General features: G+C 44.2%; 1 protein-coding gene across 1 annotated transcript in view; it reads right to left on the bottom strand.

The window, feature by feature from the left end:
• ERGIC1 (endoplasmic reticulum-golgi intermediate compartment 1) overlaps window positions 1-25,466 on the bottom strand; it is a 106,491-nt gene that overhangs the window by 14,395 nt on the left and 66,630 nt on the right. Inside the window, exons 4-9 of the mRNA XM_075009870.1 lie at window positions 14,544-14,638; window positions 13,554-13,678; window positions 9,361-9,465; window positions 6,638-6,698; window positions 5,711-5,811; window positions 2,402-2,524 (exon numbers count right to left, since the gene is read on the bottom strand). Of these exons, the coding sequence (XP_074865971.1) occupies window positions 2,402-2,524; window positions 5,711-5,811; window positions 6,638-6,698; window positions 9,361-9,465; window positions 13,554-13,678; window positions 14,544-14,638 (610 nt within the window). The remainder of the gene's footprint in view (window positions 1-2,401; window positions 2,525-5,710; window positions 5,812-6,637; window positions 6,699-9,360; window positions 9,466-13,553; window positions 13,679-14,543; window positions 14,639-25,466) is intronic.

Genomic DNA, 25,466 nt, shown 5'->3' with positions numbered 1-25,466 from the left:
CATCTTCTTTAGCACCCACCATTCAAAATCTACATCGTTCCTCTTGCGAACACCCATGTTTAGGGTTCCCACAGATTCAGAAACTAAAAATTCAGTTGCCATTGTGGTAATGAAGCAGTTTACATTTACAACCCGGCCAAAGCCTCTGACAGTTCAAGAGGGTCTTTTCTGAGATTCGCTTCCCAGAACTTATTTCAGTGCTGCAATGCTTTTGTGACAATTGTGTGGGCGCAGTCTAGTAAACAAGCTGCTCAATAAGAAACAGCAGATGCTCCCTCCCCATCCCTTTTCTGTGGTTTTTAACCAAGCATCTGCTACACAGCAGGAGCCGAGAGGTCTCCGAAGCCTGCCCACTCAATAACAACTCAGCTGCCACAAGCAGGTAAGTTTTTGCTGGATCAGAATGCTGTGGCCTCAGCACGCCAACTACGATGAGCCAGTCGTGGGGGTAATCGTGATGCAGAAGGCCAGGCTGATAACACTAGGAGGAAGAGGTAGAATCATGGGAATGACGACAGACCAGAGTGTGTCACTGAGCTAGGACAAGAAAGCTGAGGACTAAAGCCTCTCTGTCTCCAGCAGCTCTGCTCTCCCTCATCCTTCCAAAAAGCTCCCTCTCCTGCTTAAGGAGCCAGCACACATATACACAAGGGAGCAAACCAAAGCTTAGCATTGTCAGCCTAGATGAGCAGAAGAGGGACGTGACCAGCAACTATATCCTGGCCAGGGGGTCCCACTGATACAGCAAAGATCTGCATGGCAGGTAAATACAAAAAGTATGACACACAAGTTACATCAGTCACCCTCCAATGAGGGGACTAAAGCTGCCATGGAAGTACTGTTTTCCACACGTCTCAACATAACAAATACTAACACAGAACTGCCCAAATGGAGCCACCTAAACCCAAAACATACAGTCAAACCCTAGGCATAAAGCAGAAGTAAAAAATAAATCTCTGGTTGGGCAAGCAATAGCACAGAGAGAACAGTTGATATGGGCAGAGCTGGGATCTTTAACCTGGAAGCTAATCTGGTGGTAGTCGGGAGGAAAGAGAAACATCTACAACATTTTCCATGCTGCTTACACAATTTTGAAACATGGTGTTTTATTTAACACCTATTCTATAGCTGTTCCCAGGCCTACAGACGGGGGAGAACAAAGAGGGCAACTGTCCCAGGGCCTGGCAATTCAAAAGGGCCCAGGGTTCCCGAGCAGCAGTGGCCAGAGGGCCATTTACATCACTGCTGGAGGTGCACTCCAGGCAGTCTGAGGGCTTCCTGTGCATGGGGGGAGAGGGGAGTGGCACAACACACTCTAGGCAGTGTTGAGGGCTGGCTGCCCCCAGACCCAGCCCTTCTTCTGAGGCCCTGCCCCTTCAGGCAACAAAGAGTTCTTCCCTGATCCCTGCCTTGACCAGGGGCCTGGTAAGTTTGTCAGCCCCCAAGCATTGGCTGTTCCCATGAGATGGCCTGTTAGCAACAAGCAAATAGACATGATAGTGAACAGCAGTGCAGGGTACTGAAGTATAGACTGGTCCCGGGTCCCCAACTATGTTACCTACCACTCCAAAGAAAGAAAAGACCCTGGGACCACAGTTTGGGAGGGAGAAAGATAGCAAGAAGCATTAGCACATCCCTAATGTTTTAGCCTATCGATCACACTTTGAGATCAGGAAGACATGCTAAGTGAAGAAGAGCCCAAACCATGAAGTTCTGGCTCTCAACCCTTCCACCTCAGAACTCTGAAGCTGAATGAAAGGAATGCAATGTTTACTGAAAACTCCAGAACCTAATCTCCTAGGCATATAGCACAGCACAACTGATAAAGCACCATTATATTTCCAATTCAAATATTCAACCCCTGTTCCACAGCATAGGTCTTGGACGCCACCGAAGTCAGGTTATAGTCAGTTAGTTTAACATACACACATGCATATAAAGATACACATTTTGTCGACTGCCAAGGTGCACAGCATGATGGGTCCTATTGCCTGTATGTGCTGGGTCCCATTATTAGAGAGGAGGTCTGTTGCAACCTGCTCTTACTGCATGCCAGTTAGATTTTGCTCCCATGTTCCTTGCATATTGCCAATGTGACTCCCTTCCCTCACAGTCTCATGGGCAAAAGAGCACAGGTATCCCTCTTGCGAGATATTTGTCTTTTACGCCAAAGACGTTAAATCAAACCATCAAAGCTTGATCCTCTTTCATGGGATGGTCCACTTTCTCCTCTACTTTCAACCCAGATGAGCTGGCTAAGGTAGAGATGGAGCCCAGCTTTACTCTCATCTCATGCCACAGTGCTCTGACGCAGGAAATTCAATTCCCAGAATGGGCAAGGAGGTCAGGTTAAACACAGGAAAGGGCAAGAAGGAAATGTCACAGACTGAAAGTAACTCACCGATGTGATAAACCTGTACAAGGGTTGCCGCCGCTCTGTATATTTCACTGTGATGGGGCTCAGATCATAGCGAAACCAGATAGCAGGGATAATGCGGCCGGTGTGACTGTAGGCAACATACTCCTGGGAATGAGAGGGAGGGGAAGGAAAGGCAGAAAGGATGAGCCATTTTATTTCGAAGAAGTTGATCTCACTCAGAACTGATTCTCTTTCCACTGCGCTACTCCTCACTCTACTGTTTCGTACTGGAAAAAGTTGTAACTTAGTATCAGGAGATAGTAATTACCCAGCATTAACAAGGGTAACTTGCTCATTTCTCAATGACTATATTCAACAATACTCATGACCTGGTGATGTGGCATGGAACAAAAAGTACCACTCAGTATGACCCTAATCCAAAACCCACTGAACTTAATGAAAAATACAGGTTTGGATCAACTCCAGGTAGATACATGGACTCTCCAAATGGTTGTACAGGTTGGAGCAACTCCCTGGTCCAGCACCCTTGAGACCTGACTGGTCTCAAACAAGGGACTTTGCCAGATCAGGGGAGGTCAACTCTGGCCTTCCTACTACCAGCTCTACTCTCGCCCCTGGTCACTGGCTCCCCCAGTTGCCATCCCCCGCCACCTGCCTCTCTTGGCCCCACTGCCACCAACCCAACCGGACAACCAGCCATGGCAGGGCTCCCCTGCAACTGGCCCAGCTGGGCTTTCAGACCCAGCTGGGTTCCCAACCACAGCTCCTCCTGATGCTGGACTCCCAACCACCAGGACTCTGGTCTAGGTATATCCATGGTCTTGCCAGACTGCAGATGTTGTTGGACCACAAAGTCCTGGTTTAAAGAGGTTCAACCTGTACACAGACTTCTTGCACTATTAAAACTAAACTGCAGCTAACCCCTGGTTAAGTTAAGCAATACCAAGGGAATTTGATTTACACCAGCTTATACATGCACCCACACCATTCATTCACAACAAAGCATTTCCTGTGTCTGAGGCCCCAACTACCAGTTTCTAACACTCTTTGCTTCCCGGGGCAAATGGGACAGAGCTGTGTTTTAAACATATTAAGAAACTTGCTCTATGCCCTAATGAAACAAAGAGTTAGTAAAAACTATTTTAAATCTGTTCAGCAGAGACCCTCCACTATGGATAGGACCTTTTAATCCCCTTCCTACATAGCAGGTACATGCAAAGTATCAGCTAAAGGGAAGTTCTCCAACAAAATACAGATTATCCACAATTATGGAGAAAGCAGCTCTGTGAAAGGGATTTCTAAAACCTGCTTTGCAAATACATCTTCGTTCTACCAGGTCTCATCAAGAGAGCATGTAGTTGTTTTGCTGTATAATATTTTAACTGTGCTTTCAACCAGTCATTGATAGGATGATCTCTCCTGAACAAAGTGAGGGGGAACCACCTGAAGCAGCGCCATCATGCTTCATGAACCATACGGGAATTTATTCTCTCTTTTGACGTCTCTTCCAGATGAGGTGGACTGAACTTCAATGGAGAAAAGGGGATTGCTATCAGCCTAGTGTAAGTGCTCCTAGCAGAACCAACTGGTTCATGTCAGAACTGTACTGGTGGTTCTGGGTGGAGAGGAAACAAAAGATCTAGGAGATGATGTGGGACAGGAGACAGACAGCCACACACATCTCCATCATGGAAGAGAACCAGCTCATGCTAGGGCACTGAGGCAAGACTATTCCAAAGACTTCCTTCCAATTCCTACTTCCCTTTTACCAGCATAGGAGTCTAGAGCAGAGGCAGTAATCACAGACCATTTTTAAAAGCACAGAAAATTGAAGATGCAGCTCCATTTGCCTGCATTCTAGATATGAATAGGACAGTTTTGGCAGACCTGACCTCATTTTTTCTTTCCTTACCCCCACCAGCACAGTCCTGATAATTCAGTCCTGGCTGAAGGCCCCAACTGCAATCCTGCTCACAGAAGTATCAGCTCAGCTGTGCATTTTCCTAATTAATTTCAAAACTTGTGTTGCAGGATAGTCTTATCAAAACAGTGGCTGTGACATTAAACAGAAAGAATACATTCTGTCTCGGGCGAGAACACCATCCAAACCCTTGGGACATACTGTACAGCACAACCAGAAAGCACAGCAGATGATTGCTCTTGGCAGCTCAGGAGAGTACATTAAATGAGTGGATAATTTAGCAGAATGGCAGCCTCAGGACTCCCAGGTAGAAAGGACACAATAAATCTGCCTGCATAAATCTGAAGGGAAGCCAGAGCCACTCGACCCTTGATTGCATTGGGCCAGTGGAGCAATGTCCTGCACAAACATACAGACACGAAGGCTATGTCTACACTAGCCCCTCTGCTTTCAAAAGGGGGTGCTAATGAGACACTTTGGGATATGCTAATGAGGTGCTGCAATGAATATGCAGCACCTCATAGCATAATGGCGGCTGCAGTACTTCGAAAGTGCTGCTTTTGATGGAGCGCGACTCATCTACACGAAGTCCTTTACGAAAGGACCCCACATAATTCGAAATCCCCTTATTCCTATTTGGTTACAGGAATAAGGGGATTTCGAAGGGTGCGGGGTCCTTTCGAAAAGGACTCCGGGTAGACGAGCCACACGCCACCATTACGCTAATGAGGCACTGCATATTCATTGCAGTGCCTCATTAGTATATCCTGAAGTGTCCCATTAGCATCCCCCTTCAAAAGGTGGGGGCCTTGCGTAGACATAGCCTGAGAGCAACAACCACGTCCATCTTCAAAGTTAGCAAAGATTAGCAAAGGGTGGGACCACTCCATAAATAATGCATTTAGTTTACTGTCTGTCTTAAAATATTTTTTTGTAGTCTAAAGGATCTTCAAAGGGAAAATAATTAGCCCCCAACCAAGTCAGTCATTGGAGTGGCACTGCCAGGTTCCCACACTCTAAAAACAGGAGAGTACCAGGCAGTAAATCCCTGTGACACTTTTAGCATGAAAATTGGGTTGGACATAGAATGATTTCAGGGTGTGAAGGTTTTTGATGCACTATATAGGGGTTGGATTATAGGAGAGAGTCAGCTGCAAGGCAACAATAACCTAGATACAGGATAATTAGCACCAGGTGCAGAGGATAATTCTCATGCTACTATAACGTAGCTGCTGCTAAGTACAGAAGAGGTGACTGCAAGCAGTTCAGTGCCTCACTCTTCCAGCAGGGGCTACTGCATACCTGCCAAACAACACATGCTATATAACAGCACAATAGCAATAGCACAGATGAGTTTTGTAAGTCAAGAGCTTGCCTTGAACTCATTGGGCTTTTCTTCCCAGCCGTACCTTGTTTGCTACAGTATACTGGTAGGAGTACCGCTGTTTGCCACTCATTTCTTCATACACAGTGGGCACTATCTTCAAGATATAATCGTGAGATGCCAGGGCTGTGGGTCAGAAAGGGAATGAATAGATTAACCAGTGGAAAAACCCCGTGCCCTGCAGGGGGGGGGTGGGAACTCATGATGGCTATCAGAAAAAGACTACATGTCTCTGGGGGTAGCATGGCAAGTGGGTGAGGGCTAGAAGAGCAGTGTGCAGGTGCAAATACCACAAACTCCCTGCTCATAATTGACTATGACCCAGCCAGTCCGTTGTAGCTAGTGATCATAATCAGCCCACAAAGAAGTCCACCTACTACAAAACCCAGAATGCGAGAAAGGTGGTAACAAAAGACCCTGCAGACTAGGCCAAGGGTGAGCAAACTTTTTTCCTCAGGCCCCACTTTTTGTCCCTGCATTTAGCAGGCCCAACCCAAGCTGTCTAATGTAAACCAACACTTCTATTGGTTTGGATATGTTCATATGAAAAAACCCTTTCGACATGTATAAGAACATAAGCCAGCAGAATGTAAAAAACTGTATTAATTGGTATATAAATGTGAATACGCATACATAAAAACAGCAACATATTTCAACATTTTTATGAGCTGGATGAGTCTGAGACCCAGCAGCCAATCATGTTGCACCCCCCACTTATAAAATTTCATGACCCCCAGAGGGGCTCTGCCCCCCACTTTGCAAACCCCTGGACTGGGCCTTCCCTAGATCCAAGCAGGGGTGGGAATGGAAATCTCATTCACTGATGCCTATCCCGTGTTATTTGCTTATCTGACCACTTTAGCAGCATTGCATTAATATCCTGAATTTTATTTTGCCTTTGCCCACCATCAGAGGTCTGGTTAAGCCCCGATAAAACACCAGTGATACATACGGTTTGAGCTAAGCTTGTCCGCCCCCCCCAGGGCATTGAAAGCTCCATGAATGTTTTGGACCTGGAGAGTAAGACGACACATACTGTGGTTAGATGCTATACTTGGTGCGCTTGGCTTTTGCTTCCCCCCTTTGAAGGCTCAGTCTGGCTCAGTTTACCCAAATTCAAAGTCTCAACTCAAAAGAAAAGCCCCAAATTATTCCCAGTGACTGTTACAAGAGTTGACTCCCCAAATGGTGTAGTAAGATCAGCCTCCAATGATTTTACTGAACATCCACTCTAAAGTGCTTCAGCCAACCAGTCGCTTCCAGAGTGGAAGTGACTGGGTGGGAAACACAAGTCAGTCTGAAGCTTTGAGGTGTGTCTCCACACCAAACTATGACATCACCACACATCACTCTACATTGGTGGGTGGAGTTATCAACCCATAATTAGGATTATTTTGCAGTTGCACTAGCAAGTTCTCGTTGTTCTCCCCCATGCAAATTAAATGCTGACACTAATCTACCAGCAGACACACTTCAAAGATTCAAAGTAGAAAGTAGAGCTGGTTGCTTTCCGCAGCTTTCATTCAGATGCATCTCTAGAATAAACAATGCACAGTGTGTCTTGGAAGAGGGGAAAGAGCCATGTCAACTAGCATTTAGCATTCCTCAGCAGCTGATCAGAGGTGGGCAAGGATTAGGTATTTCCAACTCTCTCACCACAGATCAATTAGATTTGTCCATTAATTCCAGCTCCTCTAAGGTTGAGGCTAAACCAATAGGGACCAACATTCATTTATAGAACAACTGATTTGGAAAATATCTGGAATGGTGAAAATTATGCAGAATTCCTATAGCTGTAGTCAGAGGATTGCAGTGGTAATGCATGCCACATTAAGAGACACAAGAGAAGAGACACTGGGAAATTACTGATTATTTAAAGCTAGGGATGAGCAGAGTTGCTTGGAAGGAGAGCTGTGTCCTTCTAGCTGTTATTGCATTAACAAATCACTGCTACAACTTTCACTGCCCACCATCTTCCCAGCAGCCACAAGCACTTGACTGCATAGGTCACACCCACCAGATCCTACAGCACGTTTCCCTGATCACTATTCCACTGCAAGATGGTTTGGGAAAGAAACAAGCTAATAAGATCTCCTATCAATATCCTAGGAAATAAAATTCTAGCAAGACAAATTATTTGTTTTTCATCAAATTGAACTTATGAAACAGGTAACATGGAGGGGACAAATACAACTGGAAACACAAATGAGTCTCCTATAATGTCCTTCCAGACTGCTGGTATCTCTCAGGGCTTACACAGTGCTGAGCTGGATAGTAACAGTGCAGTAATTAGGCAGGCAGACAGCATTCTGTGCTATAGTTTACAAAAGCTTTGATCGTCAGACTGTCTAAAGGGAGAACATTTGACTTGGCTATTTGATACATGTGATAGCCATCAAAATTCCACTAGGCAAGCCCTGTGAGACAGGCAGGAGTATTGCTTTAAGGTCTCTTCTGAAAGGTGGAACCTATTATGATATAGCAGCTCTTCCAACCACTCCTTCAGCATCAACATTCAGTACAGGGAACAAAGTCGCAAGCATTAGCTCAGAAGAGCAGGATAATAGCTGAATTCTGGTGAAAAGAGGTACTTTAAAGACAACTCTGAATATTTCTTTCTCCAAATGGAGCCACATATTTATATGACTACACAAAGGAATTCATGGGCAAGCAGAAGTGTCCTCCTCTAAGGAGATACTTTGGGGAACAGCCTCCAAACAGGAGTCTACCTAATAATGGTAACGTCTATGTAATCTAAAGAGGGAGCAAGCATACATAAATAGGAGTGTGTAACCCAAGGCACAGGGCAAATTCACACATTCACATCCCACCTACCCCCAGCTGCAGGCTGTCAGCTTTCAGCCACAGTTCCATTTACCATATGAGAAGGGGAAGTTGCTAGATGTCTCCCTTTCTAAACTCCCTGACACCTTGTCTACACTTACTGGGAGATCGATGCTGCAAACCTACCAAATCAACTGCTGGTCATGCTCCCATCAACTCCAGTATTCCACCAGAGTGAGAACAGAAAGGGGAGTCAACAGGAGAGTTTCTCCTGTCAACACCCCACAGTGGGGACGCTGCAGCAACTCGAACTAAGGTACATCAACTCCAGCTATGCTATTGACATAGCTGGAGTTGCAAAGCTTTGATCGACATTGCTCCCTTGTGTAGACATACCCTCAGGAGCTTAGTTAAAGCAAAGATTATAGGGCTAGAATTTGTTGCAGTACTGTATGCTCTCAATCGTCACTCCTGTGGTGGTGGTGTCCCTTGACAAACATGCCTTGCCTTCACAAAGCCACTAACTGAAGCTACAAGAGCAAAACGTACATTCAAAGTCACTTGCTGAGCATTGCAACAGGGAACCTGGAGTCAGAATTCACTAGGTTCTGTTCCGAGTGATGTTAGTGACATCGCAACCTTTATGTGCCTCAATTTCCTATCACCACCTGTACAGCAAGCACAGGGCTATGTACTCACCTTTTCAATAGCACTGTGAGATCTATAGATGAAACAGCCACAAAAGTTCTATTTTGTCAACTGGAAACCAGCTGCTCCCTGCTCTCCCCCACCACACACAGCCCCATCTGAAAAATGCTCCAAAATTCAGTAAAAATACAGTTGGTTCCTCTGCTCATGCAGACAGCAAGACAGCCTAGAGGGAGGACTCACCTGTAACTTGTCCCCAAATGAGAGTTTGTGGATGATGTGCGTCATGTCAGGATTCTGAGGCTGTGCAGTGGCACTGTGTGTTGACACATGAAAGTTACCTGGAACCTAGAGTCAGCCAATTATTTAAAAAACACAAACATGAGAAACACATGACTATTTCTAAAAGGCTTCACTAGGTGTCACAACATAAAATAGGACCACAAGGATAATATCATAGAACCATCTAGTCTAGCTGTGGCCAATACTTAATGTTTCAAAGAAAGTCTGAAAGCCCATCATATGCCTGGCCAGGGAGGCAATGCTGCACACAGAGGGGAAATCAGCTTACATCCCCAAATACAAGACCCAAGGGCCTTTGTGTAACATTGCGTAAGCTTGCTAGACGTTTTCAGCAAATCATATCCAAACATTTCCAGTTCTCAAGGCCTAAGGCACACCTTTCTCCATCAAATGAAAATTCATGATTGCCACAGATGAAAAGTAATTGTCTAATTTTTTTCTCACACTTAGACATGTACCCATGATTGTTTAGCTGCCCAGAAAAGTCATGGGTACTAGTCTTCTTGTAGTGTTGCTCATGTGCACTGTTCTGTTCAAAAAGATTTAGAATAAATCACAAGTTAAATATGAGTCAACAGTGTGATGCTGTTGCAAAAAAAGCAAACATGATTCTGGGATGCATTATCAGGTGTGTTGTGAACAAGACACGAGAAATCATTCTACTGCTCTACTCTGCGCTGGTTAGGCCTCAGCTAGAATATTGTGTCCAGTTCTGGGCACCCCAATTCAAGAAAGGTGTGGAGAAATTAGAGAAGGTTCAGAGGAGAGCAACTAGAATGATAAAAGGTCTGGAGAACATGACTTATGAAGAAAGGCTGAAAGAATTGGGCTTGTTTAGCTTGGAAAAAAGAAGATTGAGGGGGGACATGATAGCGGTTTTCAGATATCTTAAAGGGTATCATAAGGAGGAGGGAGAAAACTTGTTCTTCTTGGCCTCTGAGGAGAGAACAAGAGGCAATGGACTTAAGCTGCAGCAAGGGAAGTTTAGGTTGGACATTAGGAAAAAGTTCCTAACTGTCAGGGTGGTCAAATACTGGAATAAGTTGCCAAGGGAGGTTGTGGAATCTCCCTCACTGGAGATATTTAAGAACAGATTAGATAGATGTCTATCAGGGATGGTGTAGATAGTGGTCGGTCCTGCCGTTGGAGCAGGGGACTGGACTCGATGGCCTCTCGAGGCCCCTTCCGGTCCTAGTGTTCTATGATTCTATAACAGCGAGCAGACATACATATTTTAAAAAGAGAAGGAAGTTAGAGGCTTCAAGTACATACAAACTTGTCAGATTTTTAGCTTCTAACCCTGCCACTGGCCCCTTCAAGAACAGGTTTATTTTGTTAATTTAGGGAAACAGTAACTTCTTCATACACAGATACCATATAAACTTCAGTTGCTGAAACAGTGTAAAGCAGAGTGCTCTGATGTGATTTTTATTGGCTCACACTGGAATTCAAAGGCACTGCAGGGTGTGATTACCGGAAGTGCACCTTGAAGCCCTTCAAAATCAGTGCAATCACAGCTCTGGAAGAGGCAGGTAAATCTTGCTTGGCAGCTCAGTGCAAATTATTGGTGTTGGAACATCACCACTCAAGTGACGTGGTTCATAACACCAATCAACGACTGAGGCACTGTGGGAGGTTTATTATACCACTAGAGCCATTACAGTAATGATCTCAGAAAGGTCTGCTCCAGTGGAGACTGGCATGTAAGGGAAGCCCACCTGGTGGTTATCCTAGAAAAGGGTTCTGAAACTGGGAGTTTTTACCCCTCAGGGGGTCTTGAGGATATTGGCAGGGGGGCACTGTGAGCCTCCATCCCCAAACCCTGCTTCACTTTCAGCAATAGTGTAATATAAAAAGGTACTTATAAATGTTAGTGGGGAAGGGAGGTTGGCATTTGGAGGCTTGCTGTGTGAAAGGGGTGAGCAGTACAGAAGTTTGAGAACCACTGTCTTAGATCAAAGCAAGTCTAATCCAGATTGTTATATAAACATCTGTCCACAACTGGGAACACTTACACACATGCGCACAACATGTGTTACAAGCAAGCTAGGGAAATTATGCTGGGGATGAAGAAACAGAGTCAACATTAAGAACAACACAGACTCAGACACAGGCTGTGACTGTAGATTGTGTCTTTATTATGTGCGTGTACTACTGTGCCTAGAACAATGGGACCCAAATTCCTTAATGTCACCTCTAGACCCTACCACATGGGTGAACAAACTTTTTACATCAGGCCCCACCGCTCATCCCTGAAATTAGCAGCCCCTTGACCCACCTGTCTAATATAATCCAAACCAACAGAAATTTCAGTTACGTTCACATGAACAGACAAACAAACAACCCTTTCAGCACGTGTAAGAAAATTAGTCTGTAGAATGTTAAAACTTTGTTAATTGGTATATAAACGTGAATACACAGACATAAAAATGGTAACATATTTCAACTTTTAATGAGATGGATGAGCCTGTGACCCAGCAGCTGATCATGCTGCATCCCCCTTATGAAATTTCACCCCCCCCGCACAAGGGAGCCACTCTCCATTTTTGCACACCCCTTCCCTACCATATTTCAAATTAATGCATGCTTAAATAGCATGCCTTGTCCCCTCTATTGGCTGGACCACAAATGGCCTTCTGGAATCTACAGCCTTCTTGCTAACAGAATGGTATCATTTATGTCGGCAGAAGAGGTTCATGCTTTTAGAGGCAGAGCTCATGGGTGTGAACTCTGCTGCCAAAGACACCCCCATCCTTACCGTAGGAATGACATATTTCCCAAATAATAAAAACTGAGCTCTCAGACTTTCAGAACAAAAAGCTGAAACTGCACTGAGCCCTATCCTAGCTTAGTAGCTAGTCAGTCATCTGTCTAGCTGACTTCTCAACAGGGAACAGATGAAAAAAAAGACTATGCTCCAAGGAACCAGTAAGTCCCAAATCATTTTCATGCCACAACATAAGCAAGGGGCTCTGACTGTTTTTTGTAGATGTGATTTAACATGGTCTGGGAAGGGGAGAAGAAAGCTGGATTTGCCTGCCTCTGTGGTACATGACAAGGCATGAATAAAAGCTGCCAGTGGGCCACACCCTCCCAGTCCCCACACCCCATTGAGTCATCTGCAGTATTACATAGCAAGAGTATCCAACTCTGAACACACCCAGCCCAGAGCGGAACCTCCCTCAGCCTGTGTATTCATTCCCTCAGAGCACACCAGCGTGCCACTTCTACACAGCGCAGAGGGATTCATGGGCGCCCATGTATTCCACCCATCTACACACAAAGCCACTTCTGTCAAGCTGGCATGCCCAAGTGGGGGACATTCCAATCATTCTGCAGGTCTTGGAATAGGAGAGTGTTTGTATTCAAACGTGTCAAAGCTCTTTTCACAGTAGTGAGATATGTCCTGAAGGTGCTGTGATTACGGATGGCAAACGCAGCAGCCAGTCTGCATTTCTTAATAGCTCATACACAGCCTAAGACAGGGGCCTGCAAACTGTGGCTCGGGAGCTGCGTGCAGCTCTTTAAGGACTTTGTGGCTCCCGATGCTGTAATTGCAAAGTTTAAAAAATAAACCCTCCTGATTACATTTGATAAATGGCAAATATCCTACAGTAAACATGCATCACATTACAAATCATCGTGTGGGCACTGTTCTTAAAATAGCGGTTACAAAAAGTATGGTTTGGTATTATTTATGAAGGACCATCTCATATTCACATGCATTGCAGCTCTTGGATTATTGAGTTTTTTTACTGAATTAAAAAAAAATAATAGCTCTTCTTCCTATTGTGGTTGCCAACCCCTGGCCTGAGGCATGAGAGCTTGTTTTAATGAAAGGGGCTGTTGGCCACAACATAGGCCTATTTTATGCTGTTCCAGAGGTGACACCTTGAATTTGCTTCTAGACGGGAATAGATGGGAGCTTGATTTAATACTTGTATAGGCCTAACTGGGCAACCCTTCCTCCTAGCATTATACTATAGCATCAAGAAGCGGAGCTCATATTCTGATTTGAAACCAGAACAACCACAGAGCCAGTCAGATGTTGGCTTTCATGAGTATCCTGCACAGAGAGCTTGCCAGCTGTTCCCAAACCCCATACACCCACAACAGGTGTCATTCACACTCACCTTGTTGATGCTGAAGTGGCCCTCAAACCTGCAGCCATCCCCATTATTGAGAGGTATTTTCATTGAGTTGTCAATATGACCAACTTCGTGCCTTCCCATTTCATCCTGAATGTCCAGTCCAACCACTACCCAATTGGGAGGGAAAAAGGGAGAGACAAACACAGGAAAAGTTACAAATAGGAATGGGTGTGTATAATTCCTTGTGGGACATAAACTACTTTTTCTTGGCACTTGACAGAATTGTTTAAGTAAATTCATCTGTTAAAATAAACAGCATTGCAGCTCATCAGCTGTGACGGAATAATCACTGAAGAGCTCTTTAGCTGCCAAGTGTTCTCTGGATATTAATTTAGACATTACACCCCGTGAGTTAGGCCTAATTCCCATTTTTCAGATTGAGACAGTAAGGCAGACAATATAAGTGATTTGCCAAAGGCGATACATGACAAGTGGGTCAGAGAGCTATGATTAGAACTCAAGGGGTTTCTTACTTCCAGACACAAAAGAGCAGACTATGAAAGAGGAAAGCAGAGTTAGTTAGATCTCACTAAGGGAACTGAGTCACTAGTCAGAACTGAAGGACAGGCTCATATTCCATTGCTAGGCAGGGTTGCAAGAAAACGATGACATTAGAATGGCAAGTAGCAGGGCACTTTCAGAAACCCAGCCACTGCAAAAAATTTAACTTTCCTCTCACATGTGAATAGTATAAACATGGGCCACTAGTTTGTATAAACATAGGCACAACAAGGTGAGGACACTACAGAAAAGCTTTTCCCGGATGCTCTTCTGTATGCTCATACTACTCAGAAAATGAGGAACAATACACTGGACATGACAGAGCTATTTCTTTCCCAAGAGAAAAAGGCAACAACATTTTATCAAAATACAGCATGGGGATTGCTCTCCAGTCTCACATTAAACTCAGTCCTTGGAGTAGCTACCTCTAGAAATACAGCAAGAAATCTAAGACTGACCAGAAACACTTACGCTCACAGTGCAGATTCGGCAAGCTGATGTTCAGATTCACTTCTATTTTACCTCCGCTGTCTTTGTCCGGGTCGTCTACGTAGAGCTCGTTAACACTGCAGAGAGATGCGCACAGATGGTTTCACTTTGCAACCACACACAGCTACTGGTCGGTAGGGGAATTTGCACAGAGAGGGAAAGTTAAGGTTAGCTTGTTTGACAAGCACTAAAAGGGTCCACAAATTAAGTGAGAAGGAAGCCTTTTCAGAGAAGATTTGAAAAAGATGGGTATAGACACTAGCAACCTCACTCTGTAAGTTGCACATAATATTCACAGGACAGCTGGTTGTACCCACCTACCATGCTCTGGAAACAAAGTCAGTAAAAAGTTATGTACTTCCTCCAGAATGGATTTCCTTTCAAACACGAGACAAGACACTGCTCTTTGTAGGGATGAAAGACTAGTTATTGCATTAGCTCTCTGTAATATGGGGCTCCAGCCCCCTTGGCATGATGGAAGCCTATAATCTGATGTTCTAGCTGTTTGTCCCAGGATATGCAAGACGCTCTGAAAAAGAGCTGAGTGTGGCTCTAAAGCTTGTCTCTTTTACCAATAGAAGCTGGTCCAATAGAAGATATAATACCACCCCACTTGACTCTCTCATAATATCTTTTATTGAGCCAACTTCTGTTGGTGAGACAGACAAGCTTTTGAGCCACACAGAACTCCTCCTGGGCACTGTCTGCGCTGGCAGATAAAACAGAACAGCAGTAATGCAGCACTTCAAAGACTAACAAAATTACCTATTCGGTGATGAGCTTTCGTGGGACACACTCACTTCATTTGATCAATAGCATTTCCAGTACTGACTCGCAGTACAGTACTGCACTGGCCGACGTAAAGCATGGTCAGTTACAATGCTGCTCACAGAGAACAGCAATGAAACTGCTGTTGTGTGTCCACTCTGTCAGCTGTCTGTGCACTAGCGTGAACACACTAGCAGCTCAGCACGGCACTTGCAACAGCCTTCTGAGCAGTGCACTCTGGGCAGCTAGGCCTCAATCTCTTCTATTGCTAAGGCTTTTGGAAAGGCGGGGAAAGGGAGGATCACAAGGTACCCTGGATCCTGTCCCAATGCCCTGTGCCATATTGCTTTGCATCCCAGCAACCCATGTGCTTCCATCTTCATTTGGCACCATCTTTCAAAGGCTGTTGTGGGAATGGATCCTAAACTGTTGAAGAAAATGTTGATAGGTGTCACTTAACATGTCATGAATGGCAGCTGATTTATTCTTTAAGCTGCCAAGTGATAATGGTGACACCGGTCTTCCCATGCACTGTACTTTCAACACAAGATTTTCTGGGGCATTCAAGAAGGTGCGGGCCACAGTGGAATGCCACTTTGGGCTTGTGAAAAAGTACTGAGTAGTAGGATCACATTGGCATGCAAGTTTGGGATGATAAGCAGTGGCTGAAGAACTTTCAAATGAGGAAAGACACTTTCATGGGACTGTTTGATGAGCTCAACCCCACCCTACAGCTTAAGAACATGAGAATGAGCTGTCCTGCCAGTAGAGAAACACATGACAATTGCACTGTGAAAGCTGGCTATTCCAGACAGCTACCAATTGGCTGCCACTCAGTTTGGATTTGGAAAGTCGACCACTGGACTCATGCTGATGGAAGCATGCTGGGTCATCAAGTGCATCCCACTCTGAAAGACTGTGATGTGAAATTGTGGATGGCTTTCCAAAGACAGGATTCCTAACTGCACAGGGGCGACAGATGATACACATATTCCAATTCTGGCACCAGGCCACCTAGCCTTTGAGTACATTAATTGGAAGTGGTATTTCTCCATGGCTGTCCTGTGCCAGTGTATCACTATAGGTGTTTTACAGACACTAACAAAGACTTGTCATGATTTACATGTCTTTCAGAATTCTTGCTTGTTCCAGAAGCTGAAGTGGAGACTTTCTTCCTGGACCGGAAGATCACTGTAGGGCATCTTGAAATGCCCCCTGTGATCTTGGGTGACCCAATCAACCTCTTAATGCTGTGGCTCATTAAGTCATACATGGGGAACCTTGACAACAGTAAAAAGCATTCCAACAACAGGCCGAGTAGGTGCAGAATGACTGTGGAGTGTGCTTTTGGCCATATAAAAGCCCATTGTTGATGTCTGCATTGGAAGCTGGACCTGGCCAGTGACAACATCCCTATGCTTACAGCCACATGTTGTATCCTTCATAATATTTGTGAAGCGAAGAGTAAAAGCTCCACTCGAAGCTGACCCGCTGAGGCTCAGTTTGAACAACGTGAGACCAGGGCTATTAGAGGAGCACAATGCAGGGCCATAAGGATCAGGGATGGAATTAAGACAACAATTTGATGCTGTAAGTCAGTAACATTTTTTGCCAAAGACAAGAGTGCAGAGGTTGCACTGCAAGTGGGGGACTCTGATTGGTCCCTATGATGCACATGGTAGAAAAGTGCTTGTTGCTTTGCTGGGGTGTGCTCACTTGCTTTCATGTAATAGAATAAATATCGATTTCAAAGCTACAATTTCATTGACTAAAAACAATGAATGCAGAACAACATGCAACACGACACATCTGAACTTTGTGGGAAGAAAGAGGAAGGGAAGAGGAGCAAGCTGGAGAAGGACTTTCAAAATTCCAAAGGAATGTAAAGAGCAGCTCTGAGAGTTGACCAGCTGAAGGCAGGAAAACAGCGTGTAAACTGATCACCAGAGAAGTAAGACATGCGGGACATGGACCAAATGCCTGTCACAGTGCTGTCTCATAGCCATCACGCCCTCACTGACATCCCAGCACTGTCGCAGCAGCATAGCAAGCTCTATGCCTCTGGCTGAAGTGGTTTTACCTGGAGTGTAACAACTGTGGAGTTACTGTGTACCAAGAGCCTTGCCAGTGTGGACACCGAGGGACTTAGGCTGTGAGCTGACCTACTGCGCTGTAACTTGCCAGTGTAGACAAGGCCTTAATCTTCAGGTTTAGCATAATCGGTTAGCACACTTTGCAAGAGGCCATTCAAGGTTCTGTGAACACCTCTGCAGTTAATGACCTCACATACCTTGTGTCTCAAATACTCTGGGACCAAGAAAGCTACAACTGCACTGCATATATTTGGATATGTCAGAAATGGTTTTGAGCAGAACAAGATTCCCATCTATCTCATAAAAAGGCCCATTTGTGCAGCTGATCACAAAATAGCATTCGCCACCCAGCCTGTGCTAGAAATTTGTCTGAGTGCCTCACTGGAGGGGAGAGCTGTTTTAGGTTTCCCTCATACAAATGATTCCCTTCTTTGCTTTTTGGATGATGTGCCCCTTCCCACTCCTCCAATTATACCTCCTGGTGATTCATTTGGAACTCTGGATAGCAATTTAAAAACAATAGCATGGAATCGAGATGAGGCAAGAAAATATCCGGGGGGAAGATTCCGGGATAGTGACATGCAATAAATTGTGAAATAGATTTTGGTGGGTGGTAATATTATAGCATAGCACCAGGCGCCTCATGTGTACGATGACAAAATACAGATTAAGTCTGGGAGAAGGAACACAAGAAAACAACTGCACATTTAGGGTTGGCACAAATCTGGTTAGTTCCACCATTCATGCTTATTATGGTCACTTAAAATATCGCATGAAATATAATGTGGACACAATTGGAAGCCCAATTATTTGGGACATTTAAAACCTAATCCAGATAAAACTCTGAAGAAACTATTATATGGAAAATCCTGCACTACACCAATGAGACTGAAAAGATCTTATCTCTTTGCTATCAAGCCAGACCAAATAAACCCATTAGTGGAGTATCTGCCAATACGTTACAGACATGAAATATATGATAGGACAGTCTACTTTTTGCAGACATGCTTTACTATCTTCAGCAGTGAAAAGGCTACATTATTTTTCTTCTATTGCTCACATGTGCTAAGTCCTTTTGACAGGCAAAAAGAGAAAAAGGTCCCTGCCAGAGAAGCTGACAAATAATACAGCTGAAGGGTGTGAGAAGATGAATCAAAAGTGCTTTTGCTGAGATGGTACATCTCTGGACCATGAGCTTCTAGCTGGTGAATGGCATGACTTTTCTATCCACTAGGGCATGTAGAGAGAGAGAGGTTTGCCCACAGAGAAACAGGTCACTAGACATTTGGTTGAGAAGACAATTATCACCCAGTCAGTTAATCTGATTGGTATTTGACTGAATTGAAACCAAAACAATCTTAATGTTCAGGTCCATGGTGCTACCTTCTCCTCTCTGCTAACTGGCCTGACAAGCTGTCAATAATTCTTACCTAACATATTTTTCAAGCAATTAATAAAAATGACACAAAGGGAGGGGCTTATCTGTGACCCGGTTAGAAGTTTCTTTGCTAGGAGCTCCCCTTCTTGATGGAAGGGTATTAAGCTGTACGTGTTTATTAGTGAGAAATTATGCAGAACCAAAAATTAAGTCATACCTGTAACATAGCTTCCAAGAGAGGCATTTACTTCATAGTATGCTGCCTCTTTTCACACCCTATAAGTGCTTCCAGCAGGATCCCAACTTACCAGTCAGCTTGTTGCATAACAGTGACCGGCTTTCTCCCAGCTCCTGTCTGAGATCTGGGCCCCACCCCATCGTTGCTTTGGGCAGTTTAACATTACTAAATGAAAAGGAGCTTTTAGCTAGAGCTGGCAATGAAATGCAGATCAGGTTCAGAAACCTGACTGGTTCAGGTTCACTGGCCACTTCAAATAGATGTGGTATATTCCTACGACATCAATATTTTCTCTAGGCATTTCCAGGTTATGAGCCAGACAGAAAGTCAAAAGCAGCTTCATACATTAATCTGCCCTTAGTTCTCTCCCGGATCAACTAAAATAGGGCAGTGGAATAGTTCACATAATATAATTGGAACTTACATAATGCTTTTCATGTGTGGCTCTCAAAGCTCTTTACAAGGGAAGTCAACAGTTGGATCATCTCCATTTTACAAATGGCATAACGATGGTAAATAGAATTTTGGCAGTTTGCCCAAGGCCGTAAAACCAGTGAGTCGAAAACAGAATCTAGGACTCCTCACTCCCCATCCCATGTGCCATCCTACAAACCACAGGTGTATGCCTAATAATAAGCTATGGGCTTAGTTTGCAAGTGGAAGGCCTCAAAAAATGTCAATCCCCAGTCAATGAAGTGTTAAGTTTCACTCCCATAAGACACACTGGAACCTTATAGCTAAAGCAAAGCTCTGCTATCAAGGTCATTCTGTGACAGGGCATTCCATACTATTCTTTATCTGCATATGATGTAACTGGAACACACTTTATGCAAGTCACTTCATGTGCAGTAGCACTGGAAAGGTTTCAGAGAGGTAGCCGTGTTAGAGGTTATCTTCGAGAACAAGTAGTAGTCCTGTGGCACCTTATAGACTAACAGATATTTTGGAGCATAAGCTTTTGTGGGCAAAGACCCGCTGCATCAGATGCATGAGTGGGGGTGGGGTTTCCAGAGGGGTATTTGAAAGATTGTAATCTACTGAATACAGTTACCTGCATGCATCATTTCTTTATCTGAAGTTAGGAATATTGACCCTAGACAAAAGAGGGCACAAGGGCAGAGAAGGAAAGACACCACTCTCACCCCACGGGTATGCAGTCATGATTTCAGGAGAAAGAATGAGAGAGTTTTACGCAGCATAAGCTGTGACCCGTTCAGAAACAATGTGATTAACTCCCAGCAAGAGCCACTGTGAAATACTTCAAATTGCTAGGAGATGTTGCTGGACTTCATTACATTTGCTTACAAATGTGTGGTAGAAGGTTTCAGGGATTTTTCTGGCCATATTGCAACTAACGCAAACTGTACATGCAGACGGAAGACACAACAGCAGAGCGTTCATTGTCACTCAAGGATTTCATGCAGCTGAAACATGAGCCAAACCCCAAACTGCAGCCTTTAGAACTTACATTGAGACACAACCACTTTGTTTCTCCAACAAACAGAATTATTTTTCACAGGGTCCCTGGTCAACAAAATCAAACACTTCAGGACTTGCAGGTGTCCAGAAGCTTATGCTCTTTCAGTCACAAAAGGAGATAAGATACGAGGCACTTAAGTCGATTGCAGATATGCATTTTTAGCTATGGCAATTGCATAGCTAGAATCAAATTATCCGCAATCGACTTAGCTGGCCATCCACACAGGGGGAGGTCAAATGGAGAAGCTCTTCCATCAACCTCCCTTACTCCTCGCGATAGTGAGGAGTACAGGGGTTGACTGTTGACCCCAGATAGTTCCATTTCACATCTCTACCAGATGCGTAAAATCAAACTCTGGAAGATCAATCAATGGGTCAATCTTCCCCACAGTACAATAAAGCCCTCGTTTCTCAGTCCTGGCACTCCCGAAATGGCTCCTACTGCCCCCCAGCCTGCACTGTTCCCCTGGCTCCTTTTCTTTGGACAGTCCCTCCCAGCTTCTTGATTCACAGATATTCAGGTTCTTCTGCTGCCTCCCTCACAGCACGCCACCTCTCTTCTCATACAATATCTGTTCCCAGGCACCATGGTCTCTGTCTTGCCTCAACAGTCTGAGAAAGTACACCCTGCAGCCAATCTGCGCCTAGTTTCATTGTTCTCTCAGGTCTGATAGATGACAATTAGCCATGCTGGGGTTTTAAATACTGTGAAGAGAGGGGTCATCTCAAGAGATTTTCCATCTTTTGTAGGTGATGATCTCCCTATGCCTCTTCAGGGCCACTCAGTGTCTCAAAATCACCATCTGTCCTACCCATTGTTCTCCTTATCCACCTGATGGGCTCCTATCCCTACAAGTCCCCTGAAGAGACCCCTACTCAGCAGTCTCCCATCCACAGAGGAAGACGACCCACCAATATTTATACAAACTCATGTCTCGTCTTCCCAATTCTTCATAAGGAATGAGAAGTGGGACAACAAATTCTCTAATGAAAAATAAGATGGACATATGTTACTGCTGTGTCATTTGCAGTTTCCTGCTGTGCCCTGTGTTCTGGTCACTCCCTCATTTAGAAGGTCACTGTCTCAGTTTAGTCACTGCTAAGTCGAGAGGTGTACAAACCACACTGGTCTACAAAGAAAGGAAATATAATTTTCAGGGAGGTAGAGAAGAGGAGAGATCCACATTAAAGTTGTCACCATGGATTTGAGTCAGCCGTTGTAAATAGTATCTTGGCACAACCTTCCATTTCCTGTTAACCAATACACAAGTAGATTAGGCCGAACAGTATAACAACTTCACCACCATACAACACCTTTCATTAGAAATCTCAAAGAGTTGGGCAAACATTAATTAAACCTCTCAACACCCTGGAAGTAGGAAACTACATATTATTCTTTTCATTTTACAGGATGGAACACTAAGGAATAGAATGTGATTTGCCCAAGGCCAGTTAGTGGCGGCTAGGAATACAACCCAGGAGTCTCGCCTGTCATTCAATTTCCTCTTCTACTATAACTCTATTGTATCTGTTCCCCAAACTGGATAAACTAGTGGAACTGCACCTATAGCTCACTGACCGAGCTCAGAAGGTCATGATCTGTAGATTCCTTTGCACAGTAAGGACTACGTAACAAGTTATGGTGTGGCAAAATTGGCTCTCAATCTACACGACATCACCTTGCACTGTGCCATGTGAATACTGCTACAGTGCAAAATCGGAGACTGCAGCCCAACACTTTATGCTTTAAGTGGTAGCATGGTAAGCTGTCCTCCAGGACTTTCACCGCACTGTAACAGTGTATGCATGTTACTGAGCAGCAAGCTGGGACACTGTAGATTCAGTGGTTTACTGTGCAATAACTCATGATGTAGGTATGTGAGCATTGTAAGATGCAGGTTTGTCCTGTTAAACATGTGCAGAATCTTTTACACAGATCTATAAAGGCAGGCAGGGCAGAGGTATCCTTACAGTAAAATTTAAGCACTGGACAGAATGACAGATTTGGTTGATTATTCATATCTTTACAGGAAGATAATTATTTTATCCAAGTAGTTGCCTTGCAGTGGGCCATGAACTTTCATTTGTGAAACAGTCATCAAAACCTAGCCAGTAACTTCAGAATTGCCTAACTGTTGCTTTTACTGTAATTGTTCAGTTATTTGATTGTTGATGTGCCATATTCATAAGACATTTGCCATATTTCTAATGGAATCAAGGCCACATTTCAGTAGCACTGCTACCAATTACTGGTAGATCAAATGGGTTAATTACTTCATTCCCTTGAATTATGAAATATTTGGAAACACTCAACATCAGTTCCACAGGGTATTAATTAGGTCACATGGTACATAACTATTATCTCACCATCTAGAGCAATGTAATAATAGCACCCAGCTAGCACAAGATCTGGGTTAATTAAAAGAGAGAGATTATTTCTATGCTCTCAATTTATGATGCAACAGTGAGATGAGCTAGGAAGGCCATTCGAATAATGATGAGCAACTCCTGGAGGTCCTCAACCTGCTATCGATCTTGCTCAGGAAATACCAGCGGCATTCAAACACTCACAGCTTGATTATCCCAACAGTTTGAGTCATTTGTTCAGTGGGACAGGACACACATTTGAGAGTGACAATTTAGTAAAAGCTCAGATATGGGACACTGACCTCCTTTTCTTTATCCTTCCTTGCAGATCCAAGGAGCCCTCTTAACTTACTGTGCCCTATTATTCACAAAGACTTCAGGTTGCCGCCATTCTCAGCAGGAAGCCCCTTTTGAGTTAATTTCTGCTTCCCCTCCCTGGGAAGAGGTACTGTAGTTGAATAATGTAAGGTGCTGCACTAAGAACATATGAGCAGCCATACCGTAAACCCTTGATTTAACAGACTCATCAGGGGAAGGGATGTCCGTTAATGCCAAAAGTCCATTAAATCCAAATCTTCAGGACTGGAGACACACCTTACGAGGGTTTACTGTACTGGGTTGCACCAAAGGTCCACCTAACCCAGTAGCCTGTCTTCCAACAGAGGCCAACACCTGATGCCCCAGAATGAGTAAATGGAACAGGTAATCACGAACGTGATCTCTCTTTTGTCATTCATTTCCAACCTCTGACAAACACACACCATTCCTACCTATCCTGGCTAATATCTATTGATGGACCTATGCCCATGAATTTACCTAGTTCTTTCTTGAATCCTGCTAAGTCTTGGTCTTCACAACCCCCTCTGGTAAGGAGTTCCACAGGCCTACTATGTGCTGTATGAAGAAAAACCTCCTTTTGTTACTTTTAAACCTGTTACCCATTAATTTCACTTGGTGACCCCTTCTTCTTTTGTTATGGGAACACGTAAATAACTTTTCCTTATGCACTTTTTTCCACACCAGTCATGATTTTATAGACCATTATCATATCCTCCCTTAGTCTCCTTTCTTCTAAACCTAATAGTCCCAGTCTTTTTAGCCTTTCTTCCAATCTTTAATCTCTCCTCCACTATTGCTTAGATATGCTGTTTCTGCAGGATATGCAACCTCACTCGGGATTAAACCTGAATCTTCCACATTGCTGTGCAGAGAGTAAGCCACAAAGACTAGCAGGCTTGGGGAAAAGGGAAAGCCACAAAATCTCTTGTTTCCCTAGTAGTCAATGCTCTGACTGCCAGGCTAGAGATAAAGATGCAATTTCTTTCATTTCCCAGATCAGACTGTTGCCATACAGGGCACACAGGCTAAATCAATGGATGGGTCAAAGTGGTGAAATTAATTTAAATTCCTTAGAGGGTACTGTTGTGTGGCAACCAGGGCAGTGGGCTGCAGTATGTGTGGGTATATGTATCTGGTAGCATCCAGAGCCCCACCCCCAGTGGGCCAGTCTCTTATTGGGGCGCAGCAGCTTACTTCCACCTTTGGGCCAAAGATACTGACCTTTCAATTGGAGGAAGAGCATTATTGACTCAGATTTTTAGGAGTAGTGGAAATTTAAGGCAGTTATGAGAAGCTTTAGTTGTTACAGTAACAAGAAGGCAGTTGGAGAACCATGAATAGGATAGTGTAATCCTGGCACTGAGCAGAGTAGTACAAACACTGCATCTCACAGAGGCTGTCTTCTCACCTACACCCATGCACATGCACACTGGCATGTCGCTAGTTAAGGCAGCACAAGGCCAACAGCTTTGAATTTTTCCCAGCTGTCTATATAGTGCAGGTATACCCATACAACGTCACTTAGGGAAGGGAATTACTGATTTAGGCAACTTATTTTGTAGTATAAGATGAGAAAGATGACTTGAAACAATTGTACTGTGAGACTGCATCAAAGCAGGGAATCTCCTAAACTCATCTGACATACCTACACTCCACCCAGTCATTATAACCTAGCTGCCAGTCCGAAATGTTAAGCAGGAAGAGAGATTTGTTGTAGATTTCCTTACGAAAAATAGCCAGCAAGCCTGGTTCGAAAGCTGGATGAAAATTATTTTTCACTTAAAAAATAATACTTTACACCTCCAAAGCACTTTACAATTAGTCAGTCAAGTCTCACAACACTCTTGTGATGTATGTAGGTATCATCGCAGCCATTTCACAGATGGTGACACACAGAGAAAGGGAGGCAAGTGATATATAACTCCACCCAGGAAATGCTCCAGGACCACAGAGCGCTGGAGGTAGGACCCAGGAGTTCTGTGCTCCCAGGCCCATACTCAAAAACACTACATTATGCTGCCTGAAACTGTACCATTCGTCACTCAGGTCTGACAGGGAAGTGGAGAAATTTAGCGTTATTAACACCCTGTAATATACCTGGTTTCCTAGAAGGGAGAGTAATAACTGAGTAAAACAGAAAAGCCCAGTTCACTAGAATTTAACAACATGGACAGGGAAACTCTTCACAAACACTGTGCCTCAGTTGCTAACAGCAAAACATTCTGGCAATCCCAATTTTATGG

Source organism: Carettochelys insculpta, chromosome 15 (assembly GCF_033958435.1).
Source record: "Carettochelys insculpta isolate YL-2023 chromosome 15, ASM3395843v1, whole genome shotgun sequence".
NCBI classification, from domain to species: Eukaryota; Metazoa; Chordata; order Testudines; family Carettochelyidae; genus Carettochelys; species Carettochelys insculpta.
Note: the sequence above shows the minus strand (reverse complement) of the source record. Positions and strands in the feature narration are given on the sequence as shown.